The sequence below is a fragment of the Bubalus kerabau genome, chromosome 6, assembly GCF_029407905.1.
Source record: "Bubalus kerabau isolate K-KA32 ecotype Philippines breed swamp buffalo chromosome 6, PCC_UOA_SB_1v2, whole genome shotgun sequence".
Classification (NCBI taxonomy): domain Eukaryota; kingdom Metazoa; phylum Chordata; class Mammalia; order Artiodactyla; family Bovidae; genus Bubalus; species Bubalus kerabau.
The window spans coordinates 116,165,562-116,178,877 of record NC_073629.1 but is presented as its reverse complement, the minus strand read 5'-3'; the positions used below and the strand labels follow the sequence as shown (position 1 = coordinate 116,178,877).

Here is a 13,316-nt window from a genome sequence, read left to right as displayed (position 1 = left end):
CCCAGCTGATGAAAAACCCATCAGGAGCACGTGGTGAGATGTGACAGATGAGAGACTTGGTGCCCAAGACACGTCTGGTGTTCCTCGTCAGGAGACCACGCCCCATCACACTCTGCGCCTTGGGGACTCACTTCCCATTTCCGGTTCAGCCAGTTGGCACAGCAGCAAGGCCACTGTGCAGTGGGGGGTGGGGGTGCGGTGAGGGGACTGTGCGGGTGGCTGGGGGCATTTATGCTTCAACACGTCCTTCATCGTCTTTTCTGAGAAAGTCACCAAGTACAAAGGAGGAAAGAACAACATAAAATGATAAACTATCATTGTTAGGTTTTATTAATATTTTGGTATTTATTCTTCTAGGCTTTTTTTGAAAAAGGCACACGCATAGAGATAGAAGTGCTTTAAAAAAAAAAAAACAGCACAGCATATGTTATTTTGGAATCTGTCTAATGTCATAGCATCATCTCTCAATGGCATCACGTAACCTCTGGCATCATTTTAGTTCATTTATTTACTGATGTGATGAATATCCAGAAGTTTTATTTTTTATATTCTAAAATTTGATTTTGGAAGGTAGCTGTTACCTCTGTTACTGATTTTCAGTCTTTCGGCACCAAGACTTCTTAGAGAAAGTGTCATTGTAGGTGATGCCATTTTAAACGACTGCAGAATATCCCACTTATGATGCCTTATTTAGGAAGCTTTTTTTGATGGAAATTTAGGCTGTTTCCATGTTTCCTCTTCTATCAAGAGTGCTGTGAGGGATATGTTTACTGCTAAAACTTTACACGAATTCATGATCATTTACTAAAGATGAATTTTTCAAAATAGAGGTGGCTGGTAAAAGGATGTACCTTTTAAGGATTTTAAGGCTCTTGATGGATACATTTAATACAATGGTCAAAGCCAAATAAATTCCAGAGGACACTTGGAATAAGCTTGATGTTTGTGTAAAAATTATTCATAAATTGAAGCATCGTTATGTCAAATTGTTTGCTGTTAAATAATTGATAGCTGACCACTTAATCATAAACTACAATTTATTAATTGCTACCATTAGAGTAGCATAATACATGATTAGGGTTTTATTCCATGCCCAAATATTCAAAGTGTGTTGAACAATTTCTGTTGGCATCTGGAGTGAGTGTGTGTGTGTGTGAGTGTGTGACTGCCTCTGTCTACCTTTATAATCTCTTGGATTGCCACCAACTGATTATCCACGGGCAGCTAGAATACCTCACAGCCCATTCTTTTCCCCTCCAGCTGTTCCTTGTGGATATTATTTGAATGCTGTACACCTGCACGCCTGGTCAGCAAATGCCCAAGGTAAGCGGGTACAAGTCTGCCTTTGTCTGTGCCCAGCGAGTCCTCCTTCCAGGAGTGGTGCCCAACTGAGAGGGCACACATCCAGGGAGAGGGAAAGGGCAGCATCCTGAGGCTGGCGTTTGCATCAGGCCCAAAGGTGATGCTGGCCGTGTCCACAGAGCAGGGAGCTGGGAGGAGACTGGCAAGGCTGTGAAACAGCAGAGGCCAGCGCTGTCCTCCAACTTCCTGAGTCCGATCACCTGGCAGGGATTCAGGGTCCGACTTGAGATACTGTGATTTTATGCAAAATTTGGAGATGCGTTCTGTCTGTTCAGCCAATTCCTGTGTCTGAAACCGGGTTCTTGAGCTTTGTGGGTGACGCGTGTCTTTGGTCCCCATCAACAGGAGACCCGGAAGCATCCTGAGTTTGCTTCAGAAGCCACATCTGCGGCCGCGACTTAAGTAAAGCCAAGGTGCTCAGAAATGAAAGGCCCTGGCTCTCCCCACTGCGGGTATAAAACTTCTTTTAAAAAGAGGCAAATTACACTATAATAATAATGACTGTGGTCTGGTTTACCCTGGTTAAAGAGGGCAATAAAAATAGGTACTCCATCTTTCTGAAAGACAGACTCCCTTCTTAATGACAAAGCTGAACATAAATCATTGGCAGAAATTCCTTTAAATGGTTACAAATGAAATTGCAGGTTGAGAGGCCATGCTCTTCCTCCCGGTTTCTAGTTGTTCACAGTCTAAAAAATAAAAATGCTCTCTAAGATGTTAGTGTCCCAGAGAAGGGGTTTAAAATATCCAAGCATAAAAATAATGATTTTTGAAGGAATACTCTGATTGGAAAAAGGAAACAAGAAAAATGACCTTTGTATAAGGACTATTATGGGGCAGTAATTCAGAAAATGCAGGTTAAAATCTATTTCTCCTGGCTAAACAAAAGCAAAAGAATTAACTCTAATTGAATAAAGATACATACCAGGCTTTATCAACGGAATTTAGAAAATGGATATTTTATCTTCCCTGAACTCACTGTACACTCATATACATGCATGCACTTTTCATGGAAGACAGTACAACAGTTTCCTAACTTGACATGGATTTGAACTGGGGTGGGGGGGGGTTGGCATTTGTGAGAATGGAACAGGGCTTCTTTTTAAACCAGCACTTCTTTTCCTGAGGGTGTTCTGCCTAAAAACGGATGTGGACTCATAAGCCGCAAGGATCCAAAAGATTCCATCCTCTACAATTAAAGGTCAGTACTTTACATTTGGGATGACTTTGAGAGAGAAAAAGATTTAAAACAGGATACTCTGCCATGCTGAGCTAAGATACTAATATAAGATACAGGACACGCATCGACACAATGTTTCATTATCTTCTTGATCACTTTCCTTTCTGCTTGGAAAAAGTGAAGGTTTTTGTGCTCATCTCACAGCCTCACAGGATGCACCCCGTCTCCCACCCCCGTCCGTTTCCCTTTCAGGATCAGTGGCTCCTGGTTTCTGGGGGTGGGCTGGGGTGGGGGCCTGGGGCAGGCTGCTCCGGGTCTTACCTTGTTCTTGCTGCTCTCGCACGACTGCAAGCTGGCGAGGATTTGGCTCTCAATGGCCTGGACCCACGCGTCTCGCTCCTCGTATGTGGTGGCTTCAAAGTGCCACGTCTGGCCAGTGAGGGACACAATGATAAACTCAAAGTTTTCTTCTTGCTCTGAAACACAGAAGAGTGGTGGGGATGAAGAGTTTAGCTTTCATGAGACCAAGGCCCCTCCGCCAAGTCCCCGGTCATGAAAGGGCCTTTGGGTTCAATCGCACCTGCATGGGGCCGCGGGCACGCACAGGACCGGCCGCCCCGCCGCGGAGATCTGAACCCGCACACCTCCAAACACTCCGGATTCGGTTCCTAAAGCCAGCGTGGCTTAGCTGGGTTTCAATCAATGCTCAGGGGAGGAGGAAAAAGGAAAACCAGCGTGTGATGTCAGCGCCTCTGTGCTGGGCACAGATGAAGCGACTCGGGGATATTGTATTGTAACTGGTGCTCTTGATATTGTAAGTTGGTGCCGGGCTCTGAAATTGACAGCGGGCTGAAAATCAAGTGAACCCTGCTCATCTCAGGGTGCAATTTAATTTCTTTATAAGCACCTGGCCCCGATCCACAGATAACACCAGAGCAAAGAGGGAGGCCTCGCGGGCGCCTGTCATTTCAGGGCAGAAGACCAGGTTCGCTGGGGAGACTCAGGCTGAAGAGCGAGCAAAATACCAGGGGATCCGAAGGGGGACCTTGTGGACCAGGAAGAGGAGCCCCGATGTTCAAATTCCTGCCCCGCCACCTGGCACGCCGGAGTCTGGACGAGCTCTCTACCCGTCCTAGGCTCATTTCCTCACCCTCACAATGGGGGCAACCCACCTTCTCAGTGCGTTTTCCAGCAGCTAAATGATGTGCACAACTCAGGCCCTCAAGGGTCTGGGCCACGGGACGCCCCCAGCGGTGCTGGTGCACGTCTCTGCCCTCATCTACCCTCCCGCCTCCGACGTGTGCAGACGCCACAGCCGGCTGCAGCGAACCGTGAGGACGTCTGCACGTGGACTTCCAGGCACCACGTCTCAGACAAGCGGTAGTGTCCCATCACGGGCTGCTGGACGATGTGGTATCACCATCTCCCAGGCGAGCGATCATTATCAATAATGCACATGACCCAGCGCCCATCTGGCGGGCTGCTGCTCGAGTCTGTTGCCTCTGACACCCACACGTGGCCATTCTTTCTGCTCACATCTGACAAACGCCTGTCTGCTCTGTTCTGCCACACGCCTGGCTCCTTCAGCCTGTGTCCCAGGCACCCCTCATGGCCTCTGACCTCTGAGGGTTCCATACTGTCTGGGCTGGCCCCACGCCTTCTCAAGGCCCCGCCTCACTGGCAGCCCATCAGCCTCTGACAGGAGGATGCTCCCTCGGCCTCCGAAGCACCTGCAACCACCTGCAGGCCCCTCTCCACCTCCCCTTTGGTCTCAGAAGAGAGGCAGCTCTTACTCCTGTGACTGAGAGACCCTCTCACCTGACCTCACCGATCCCGGGCAGGTGGGGACCAAATGCTCGTGTCTGTGTCGGCCACACTATACCTGGGGCCAGGGGACCGCTTCCCTAGACAAACACCGACTGCCACGGAAACAGGGCCGCACCACCTTTTCACGAGTCTTTGTGTATTCTGATGACAAGAGTATCATGTTCTGCTCAACATCAGCATCGCTGCTCTCGCAGGGTTTAACCTGCTGGTGGGGGAGGCCCCAGTCTGCGGATCCTGCTCTGAACAGCTGGTGGAAGGGGGTCAGGGCCTCCCCAGTCATGTTTCTCGGACAAGAGGACCCACGACTCCCATCAGCTTCTCACACGTCTGTGACCCTCCCTCCCAGCAACTGTTCAGAGCTCCTGTGACGAGGGTGCTTTGTGGTGGTGTGGAAGAGCGCTGGCAGAAAAGGAGCAGGTTGCAGGCCCACCCCCCAAAAGGGGCCAAACTGGGCATCACGTGGAGCAGACCCAGGACAGCCCAGCGAAGGGGCTGAACAGGAGGGTCCATGAAGTGGGAGGGGAAGGGCGGCTGGGATGCAACCAGACATCCGAAGCTGGGAAAACTCTCTTCCAAGAGCCGGAGTGGAATCAAGATATTTTCATATAAAAACGGAAAGACCCAATGACCGAGCACCACCCTTCCCTAATGGAACTGTAGAATTCTGAAGATTCTACAAAGGAGGTTTGAGCCAGATGGGTTGGTGAGCAAATGCATAGATACATATGTAGATACATCTAAACAAAAAATATACCAAATGCTAATTCTCTTATCATGTCTAATTTGAGGAAAGTACCCAATTCTAGAGAAATTAAAGTGGAGATGGGGACCCAGGAGTGAAAATGCCCTAGGATTTTGCATTGTTACCCAGGAGAGTTAAGGACTAACTTTAGACCTTGGTAGATTAGATACACATGAGAAAATCCCAGGGTTCACCTCTATGAGAAAACAAGTAGTAAGTATGACTCCCTAACAAAGAAGACGGAAATTTAAAATATGATTAAAATCTTTTATCAAACCAGGAACAGAAGGGAATCCTCTTTCCGTGGACAAAGCGCAGCTATGCAAACCCAAAGAACATTATTCTTAAGGATGAAATGTTAGATGCGATCATCTCACATCAGTTAAGGGAAACCCCAAGGAATCTACAAATGAGGAGAAATAATACTCGCAGTTAGTAAATGGGCAAGATAGAGGACCAATATAATGAAACGTTCATTGCATTTCTGTGTACAAGGTCTAACAGAAATTGCATTTAGATGTACCTGTTTATAAATTCATTTCTTTTCATCTGTGAGGGGAGGGAAGGATACAAAGAAATGTGAATGAGCCAAACAATTCCCTAAAAGTCACGATACAGAGGGTGACCTGGGACCTGTAGTCAGTGGTAACTGGTGGGAAAGAGAGGACCTCACACAGCATTTAAGGTGATGAATTAACTCAAGAGCGTGAGTGGCCAGAGAGGTTTCACTCGTCTCTAGAAGATGAAACCCTGGGTGGTCCAGTAATGATAATGTAACACCAAAAAGGCTCAACAGAGCAAACGGAAGCAGGGTGTCCCATGCCCCGAGCCTGGTTGACAGCAGTTCATGAGAAAAGGCTGGGATTGCAAAGGTGAGCCGCAGGACCATGCCTGGATGACCCTGGAAAGCAAAGCCACGATTCACGTCATAATTGAGAACCCACTGTGCAAACACTCCAAACTCATCTGACACAGTGTCCTTTTGAGAGGGGGCGTCCAGTGGGGTGACTGTCAAACCAGAAAGGCACACGATTAATTATGTGAACCATGAACACGGGAATCAGAACCCACAGTCCCAATACTTCAGTGGCCGAGAGCTGCAGCCATAAGCAGTGGTGGCCGTGACCGGCCGTGAGCACATTGTTTCTAGGGTATGAAGCGTGTTCTCAGGCCCGGAGCTCTCAGCCACGGGCAGGTATGAGTCGGGACTTGTGGTCAAGGCATTTCACTCCATAGTAGCTCACTAGGTAGTGAAACACTGACCAAATGTTCTCACGTGAATTTTTTCTTGTTTTAACCGAATGGCTTGGCCTCGTCCTGGAGAGGCAAGGGTACGCTCCTTTAAGTCTTGTCCATGGGGGATCAGGCCACAGCTCTGGAATAAAGACGCCCTGGGTGGTGCCTGTGTTGCTGGGATGGCCTCTCCCCAGTGGGCCATGCTCAGGGGCTCCCTGCTGAGCTGTGGATGTGGACATCTGGGCTAACTGGAGGACGGGGCCCAACTCAGCATGGAGAAGACAGGGAGGAGGACAGGATGGACCACCCCCATGCCATCTCAGTGCAGTGGCAGCCCAGCCTTCTTTAGGATTTCAGGCCCTGGTGAAGATGTCTTTATACAGAGCTGGTCAGTTAAGCGACCTCACTTCCTGAGGAAGGGGTTAAATCTGTGCACGGAGTTTAGTTGCAATCACTCTACGCCAGCAGCATCCATGGACCCTAGGCTTATGCTGATAGCTTTGTGTGTTTCCCTGGATACTGCTGGTATGTGGCTGTTTTTCTTTTTGAGGGAGATTAATATGTTGAGAGTTGCTCAGTAGTGTCTAACTCTTTGCAATCCCATGGACTGCAGCCTGGCAGGCTCCTCTGTCCATGGAATTCTCCAGGCCGGAATACTGGAGTGGGTAGCCAATTCCTTCTCCAGGGGATCTTCCCAACCCAGGAATTAAACTAGGGTCTCCTGCATTGCAGGTGAATTCTTTACCAGCTGAGCTACCACAGAAGCCCAATATGTTAACTTCCCTGATGGAGCAGTGGTAAAGAATCCACTGGCCAATGCAGGAGATGTGGGTTCAATCCCTGGGTTGGGAAGATCCCCTGGAGAAAGAAATGGCAACAACCCACTCCAGTATTCTTGCTTGGGAAACCCCAGGGACAGAGGAGCCTAGCGGGCTAAAGTCCATGAGGTGGAAAATGTGTCGGACACGACTTAGCGACTAAACAACAATAATATGTTGACGCTTACAGATACAGTTAGAGTTTTAAGAACTGAATTATATCTGCATTATGACTTTCCTTTGCCTCCCAAGATTAAAAAAAAAGTAAGAAGAAGGATTATAGAACAGTTACATTTTAAATCATGCTACATATGACTTCCATGAAGGAATACTTGTTTCTTTATAGTGAATCTACCGCATGGAATAATAAATATGAAAATAATACTATTGGGCTCCAAGTCTGTGTCAGGAACAATGCTAGGACTTTCTTGGCATCCTCTCATTTACTCTGATTACTTCCTTCTCTCAAGGTGGCCAGCACTGCTTTGTTTCTTAAGAACATACAAACTTTAAAAAGAAATTTCTCCTAGGGTATGCAGTGGGAGGTGGAGGGGTCTCCCCACTTCCAAGTGAATTTTTCTGTTATTTTGCCCTCACTCCTGCTATCAGAACAAGGTAATGAGCTCTTTTAAAGGTAACTTCCCCAGAAACTCCTAATCCCTAGTGTTATATTTCTCTTTTTGTGTTTTAAAATTATTATATTTAAAATTTTTTGGCTGCTCTGCTTGGCACGCAAGGTCCCAGTTCTCCCCTACCCACTCCAGGATCGAACCTGCGTCCTCGTCTTGGAAGGCCGAAGTCTCAACCACTGGACCACCAGGGAGTTCCCAGTGTTATATTTCTTTTTAACTCGTCACATCTGGAGAATGCTGGGGACACGTGGCTGTGGACGTGGCAGTCATCAGCTGGGGACGTGCCAGCTGCCATCTTCCTGCATATCCCGCTCTGGAGCTGGCGATCGGTCCACACGGGGAGGAGGGACACGCCCATGGACACCAGGACAGTCACAGCCGGGCATACTCGTGGCCACTCTGGTCTGTGCTACTGGGGGACACATCAACCAACTGCTCTTATCCAAGTCGGGGCCAAAGGACTCGTTCCTTCTCATCTGGGACCTGACAAGACACGGCCCACGGTTATCCATGGGCGGGAAACCCTCTGCTATGGAGGCCGCTACCTGTGGACAGGTGAGAGCGCTGCCAACCAGCAGAGGGAAGCAGGGGTGGGATGGACCCAATGCCCGCCAGGTCCCAAGTCCCTGCAGCCAGCTCCAGCCCCCTGGCCTACAACTGGTTTGGACAAGCTAATCCATTCTCCTCCCTCCCTTTTTTCCCCCTGCCTAAATCCATTTAAATTTCCATCACTTCCAAACCCAGTCCTGATGAATCCAGTGGAGAAAAGATCTGTTCCTAATGGGAGCCTCTGAGCTGCTGCCTGGTCAGCATCTTCTTAGGTCCACACATGGTAAGCCTCTAGATTTAGTCCTGGCTTGTATTTCTACACCATGGAGCTGACACTCATTAAGTAAACAGTAGATCTGGGGACCTAAATACTAAATATTATCCCTTCGTCTGTGTGGACAGGACATTTACAAGCTCCTCCCCAGTTCAAACAGGACGTCTATGAGGTGACACAGCCCTATTCCAACCACCAGGGGACCAGAAGGACCCCACACATTCCTGAAGCGGCTCTGGGATGCTATTTTAGTATTTGCAACCAGGTAAAAAAAAAATAAAAATAAAGATAATTGGCGGTGAGAGGCCAGTGAGTCAGAAAGACAGAGCATCCCTCTCCAACGTCACCCTCATTTAAAAGGTGAAGAATGAGAAGGCTGAAGTTCTCACTGGCTGCGTTTCAAGCGTTTCCATTACTACAAACTGCCTCTTCGTGACCATTACAGCCGCTTATATTTAATTCATTCTGTAAATATAGAATTCAGCCTGTAGAAATTCCTGACAACATCTAAGGGACCGGCTGTCTCTCAGCCTTAGATACACAGGTGATCATGAAATTTCAACCCCCTGGTCCCCTGGTCCTGAAAAAATAAAAAAATCAAAGCCCGCCACACCCAGAGCCCGAAAAGAAAGACCGGTGCTGTCTCACAGTGTGACATTCCAGGGCTTAGCGCTTTCATAAAGTTCTGTGATTAGGCTCATAGGGATTTAAACAGTTTTCCGTGTTTAACGGTTAGCTGTGGAAAGTCCACTATAATAGTATTTTAGCACCATGAACCTGTCGAAACCAACCTGCCCAATTATTCCAAACGACATTAATAACACCGGATATTACACTAATTGCGTCCAGTTTCTATGCAGACGAGGCCCCGTGGGGCTCATTTCGCCTCCTTAGGGGCAAGCAACTCAGCCATCAGACTGATTTCACAAGAAATCCCTCCTCATTACACAAGTCCGGGCTGTCAAACTTTTTTTTTTTTTAAAGGTTAATGGGCCAATCAGTCATCAATTATTTTTGCGGAATCTTAGCAGGCAAAGGGTTAAAGGGCTAAAGGCAGCTGCAACTGATTTCCACTTGGAGGTTGTTTTCAACAGGGCTCACTTGACGAGCATGCGTTTTGGGGAGTGGGTGGAAGGCCAGACGGACGGAAGCGCACCTCCTGTCTTGAGGGGTGGAGCTCCGTCTTGAGCTGCCCACTAGGAGAACGAGGGCCCCGTGCTTCTGCAGAGGCCGAGAGGGTCTGGACCCTCCTGCTGGTCGGATGCACAGTGGCTTAGAAGGGCCTGCGAGATGCAGGTGTACTGTGTATGGTGATGCGGAATAGATCAGTTTCTCTTCTGCATTTGCAAGGACTCAAGGTGTATGCAGACATCACTCATTCCATGTTCTTCATTGGCCAGGTGAGGAATCTGGTCCGTGTTCCCCAGCTCCCCTACAAACCTGGAACCTGGACCCTGATGTCCATCTCTATGCATGAGGCTAAGCGTCCTGCCGGATATAGTTAACGACAAACACAGGATGAAAACCTGCTATTTTAATGGTGCAGAGTTGACAGCGTCCAGGATGGAGGGACCACGTGTCCACCGGTAGAGGTGGCCAAAGAGTTGAGGTGCCACCAACTTCAGAGGCTTTTCGACAGTCACCCTTTCAAAGTGCCCCTCGTGTAGCCAAGGCTCGTGGGGAAACTGCTGTCCTCTGCGCCTGTGACGTCTGTTGTCAGAATTGGGATTTAGGTGTCAGGGCTCAGCACGGTACCCTGATGACTGTGTTAATAGCAACGCAAACCCCTGGTCACACACTTTTTTTCCTGAACAGATTTTGCAATGGGTTTCTGCCTGCTCTTTCTTCCTCCTTTCAACTTTCTGTTTTATGTTGGGGGTAGAGCCGATTAGCAGCATTGTGAGAGCGTCAAGTGCACAGCAGAGGGATTCAGCCACACACATCTCCCTGTTTCTGCCTGAACCTCCGCATTATCTTTTCTCTGCATCCTTCAGGTCCTGGGCTCCCACTTTTGGGGTTCTCTCTCCCAGAATGCCCTTCTCCCTTTCTGCCCTGCCATGTCCTAACTAGGAGCCTTCAGCTGCGCACTTCGCCTGGCTGGTCTCGGCTCTGTGGTCCAAGAAGGAATGGGATGGACTATGATGACAAAGGTGTGCTGTGCCTTCCTTTCTTTTGCCAGGAAAAGACCTTCATCATTAACCCCAAACAGTCTGATGGAGCCTCAGAATCCTTCCCAGTCCAGTTCTCCAGACTGTTGTTGTTCAGTTGCTGGGTCATGTCCGACTCTTTGTAACCCCAAGGACTCTTTGTGACCCCAAGGACTGCAGTGCACCAGGCTTCCCTGTGCTTCACTACCTGCCGGAGTTTGCTCACACTTGTGTCCATCGAGTCAGTGATGCCATCCAACCATCTCATCCTCTGTCATCCCCTTCTCCTCCTGCCTTCAATCTTTCCCAGCATCAGGGTCTTTTTCAATGAGTCAGCTCTTTGCATCAGGTGGCCAAAGTACTAGAAACTTCAGCTTCAGCATCAGTCCTTCCAATGAATACTCAGGGTTGATTTCCTTTAGGATAGACTGGTTAGATCTCCTTGCTGTCCAAGGAACTCTCAAGAGTCTTCTCCAGCACCACAATTCAAAAACATCGATTCTTCTGTTCTCAGCCTTCTTTATGGTCCAACTCTCACATCCGTATGTGACTACTGGAAAAGCTGTAGCTTCTATATGGACCTTTGTCAGAAAAATTCTCCAGGTAGCCATTATTATTCATCTAAGTTGGAAACCAAGATGGAACACATTTGCTAGTCTGCCCCCTTCCTAGGTCCCCCACAATCTGTACCCTTGGAGACTACGCCAGGCTTGGTCAAATATAGCCTCAGGCTTTTATGCTAATTTGAGGAGTCCTACAATTTGTAAAATAGTTCAATACTTCTGCTTTCAAAGCATATATTCAATAAGCATGTGGTTTAGATATTTTACCCAATTATGATGAAAACGACCCACGTTTAAGATTTTAGCCCAAACCCACCATAACATTGAAAGTCAGTTTCTATTTATTTTCAGTTTTTTCTAAGAAAAGATAAATGTGAAAAATATGGTGTCTGGGACTGTGCAGACCCAAGACCGATAGCAAAAAAAATTAGTTAAAAAAATGCCCTCTTCCACATGAGAAGCTGTTCACTTTAAACAAAAAGAAAAAAAAAAATCATTAGTCTTTACAGACACGCTGGTCATGGTTCTCAGGTAAATATTTTTGCAAGCTCTCAGCTTGGTAAATGTATTTGTTTAGCCCAGAGTCCGACTGAAGTGTTATACTGTGGCTTAATTTAGGACAAAAGCAGAATTCATGTCGTGAAAAAGCAAGACCCCAGAGGGAGGTCACAGAGTTAGGACTGTTTACTGCTCTGCGTTATCACAGGAAGATCCTCATGAAACACAGAGAAGGTTTTGATTTTCCCAACACATTAGACAGAGGTGCGAGGGCAGCTGGAGAGCCAGGCCATGAGACAGCTGTTGCTCCCGGAACCGTCAGGGGCCACGCACGACTTCTAAATTATGGCGAGTGATTGGATTCCCAAATGAAGCCATCTCAGGAGGCAGAAGGTGGCTGTGTCAACATGCTGGCACTGGCTCGGGCCCAGGCACCCCGAGAATACTCAAGGCCCCAGCTTTCAGTTTAGAAAGAGGGAACCCAGAGACCCCTATTGGCATTTACCTGGTTACTAAGCAATGCTCCATACGCTTACCATTTGCTACTCATTCTAACTTACATTCATCACTTTTCAGAGGGCCCCTGCTCTCTGAATCTACTGCGACATGGGGCCCAGGACCCTTCCTCTGCCCAGAGCCCAGAGTGAGAACAAGGACACTCTGACGGGCAGGTTCTAGAACCTTCCACGCTGCCCCCACCTCCAGCTCTTCTCTCCTGGCTGCAGCTCAGTACAGTGATGATTATCTATCTCATCTTTTCTTTGAAATGTTGAGGGCTGGAAAAAGCTGGCAATCTTGCTTCTCTCCCCAGAAAGTCAAATCCTGGAGCAAGCTCCAGCGAAAGGGTTTCCTAAATCTGGATTTATCTGTATGAGATCTTGGCCGTTCATGGTTGAAGATGGCTGGCTTTGGCCGATCCTGCCCTGTACAGACACATTGCACAGGTCTAAAACATCTGTGCTTCATGCAGTGTGTTCCCAGAGATGGTTTTCTATGATATCAGCCTTTATGACAGTTTCGCAGCAACCAGAGTGTACCCAGTTCCACAGTCAGGGCTTCGTCTGCCTCTCTCAGTTTCTTCTTCAGCTGTCCTTTGGTGCAGGTTTTATGGTCTCCATTTCGGAGAAAGAAAACTAAGCAGGGAGGAGAGGCCTAGCAACACCAGGAATTCACGAAGCGGGGACACGGCAGAGCTGGGGTCAGACATAGGCATGCTGGACTCAAGAGCCCAGTTTCTACATCTGATGGGTCTTTGGAGGACGAGGGTACAGTGGAACCAGGAGAGGTAGTGAAAGGCGTCTGGGAAAAGGAAGTTTGACTTTTAAAATCCCCTCTTACACTTTCAGGGGCAACACTTCCTGCCGAATCTCAGTTCCCTGCTACGTAGATGGTGCTCAATCTTCTGACTTTTCTTTGAGAGCATCCGTGGCATCTCTGACACTAGGAGCAGTGGAAGCAGTGAGTGTGTTACCTGTCTCTGGACACAGG

The 13,316-nt window shown here is 48.1% G+C and overlaps 1 protein-coding gene across 9 annotated transcripts in view; it reads right to left on the bottom strand.

Annotated features, from left to right (window-relative positions):
- The window catches only part of AGAP1 (ArfGAP with GTPase domain, ankyrin repeat and PH domain 1), a 562,171-nt gene that overhangs the window by 62,485 nt on the left and 486,370 nt on the right, over positions 1-13,316 (bottom strand). For all 9 annotated transcript variants that reach the window (XM_055586531.1, XM_055586533.1, XM_055586526.1 and 6 more), the window contains one exon: positions 2,864-3,018. In XM_055586531.1, the coding sequence (XP_055442506.1) occupies positions 2,864-3,018 (155 nt within the window). The remainder of the gene's footprint in view (positions 1-2,863; positions 3,019-13,316) is intronic.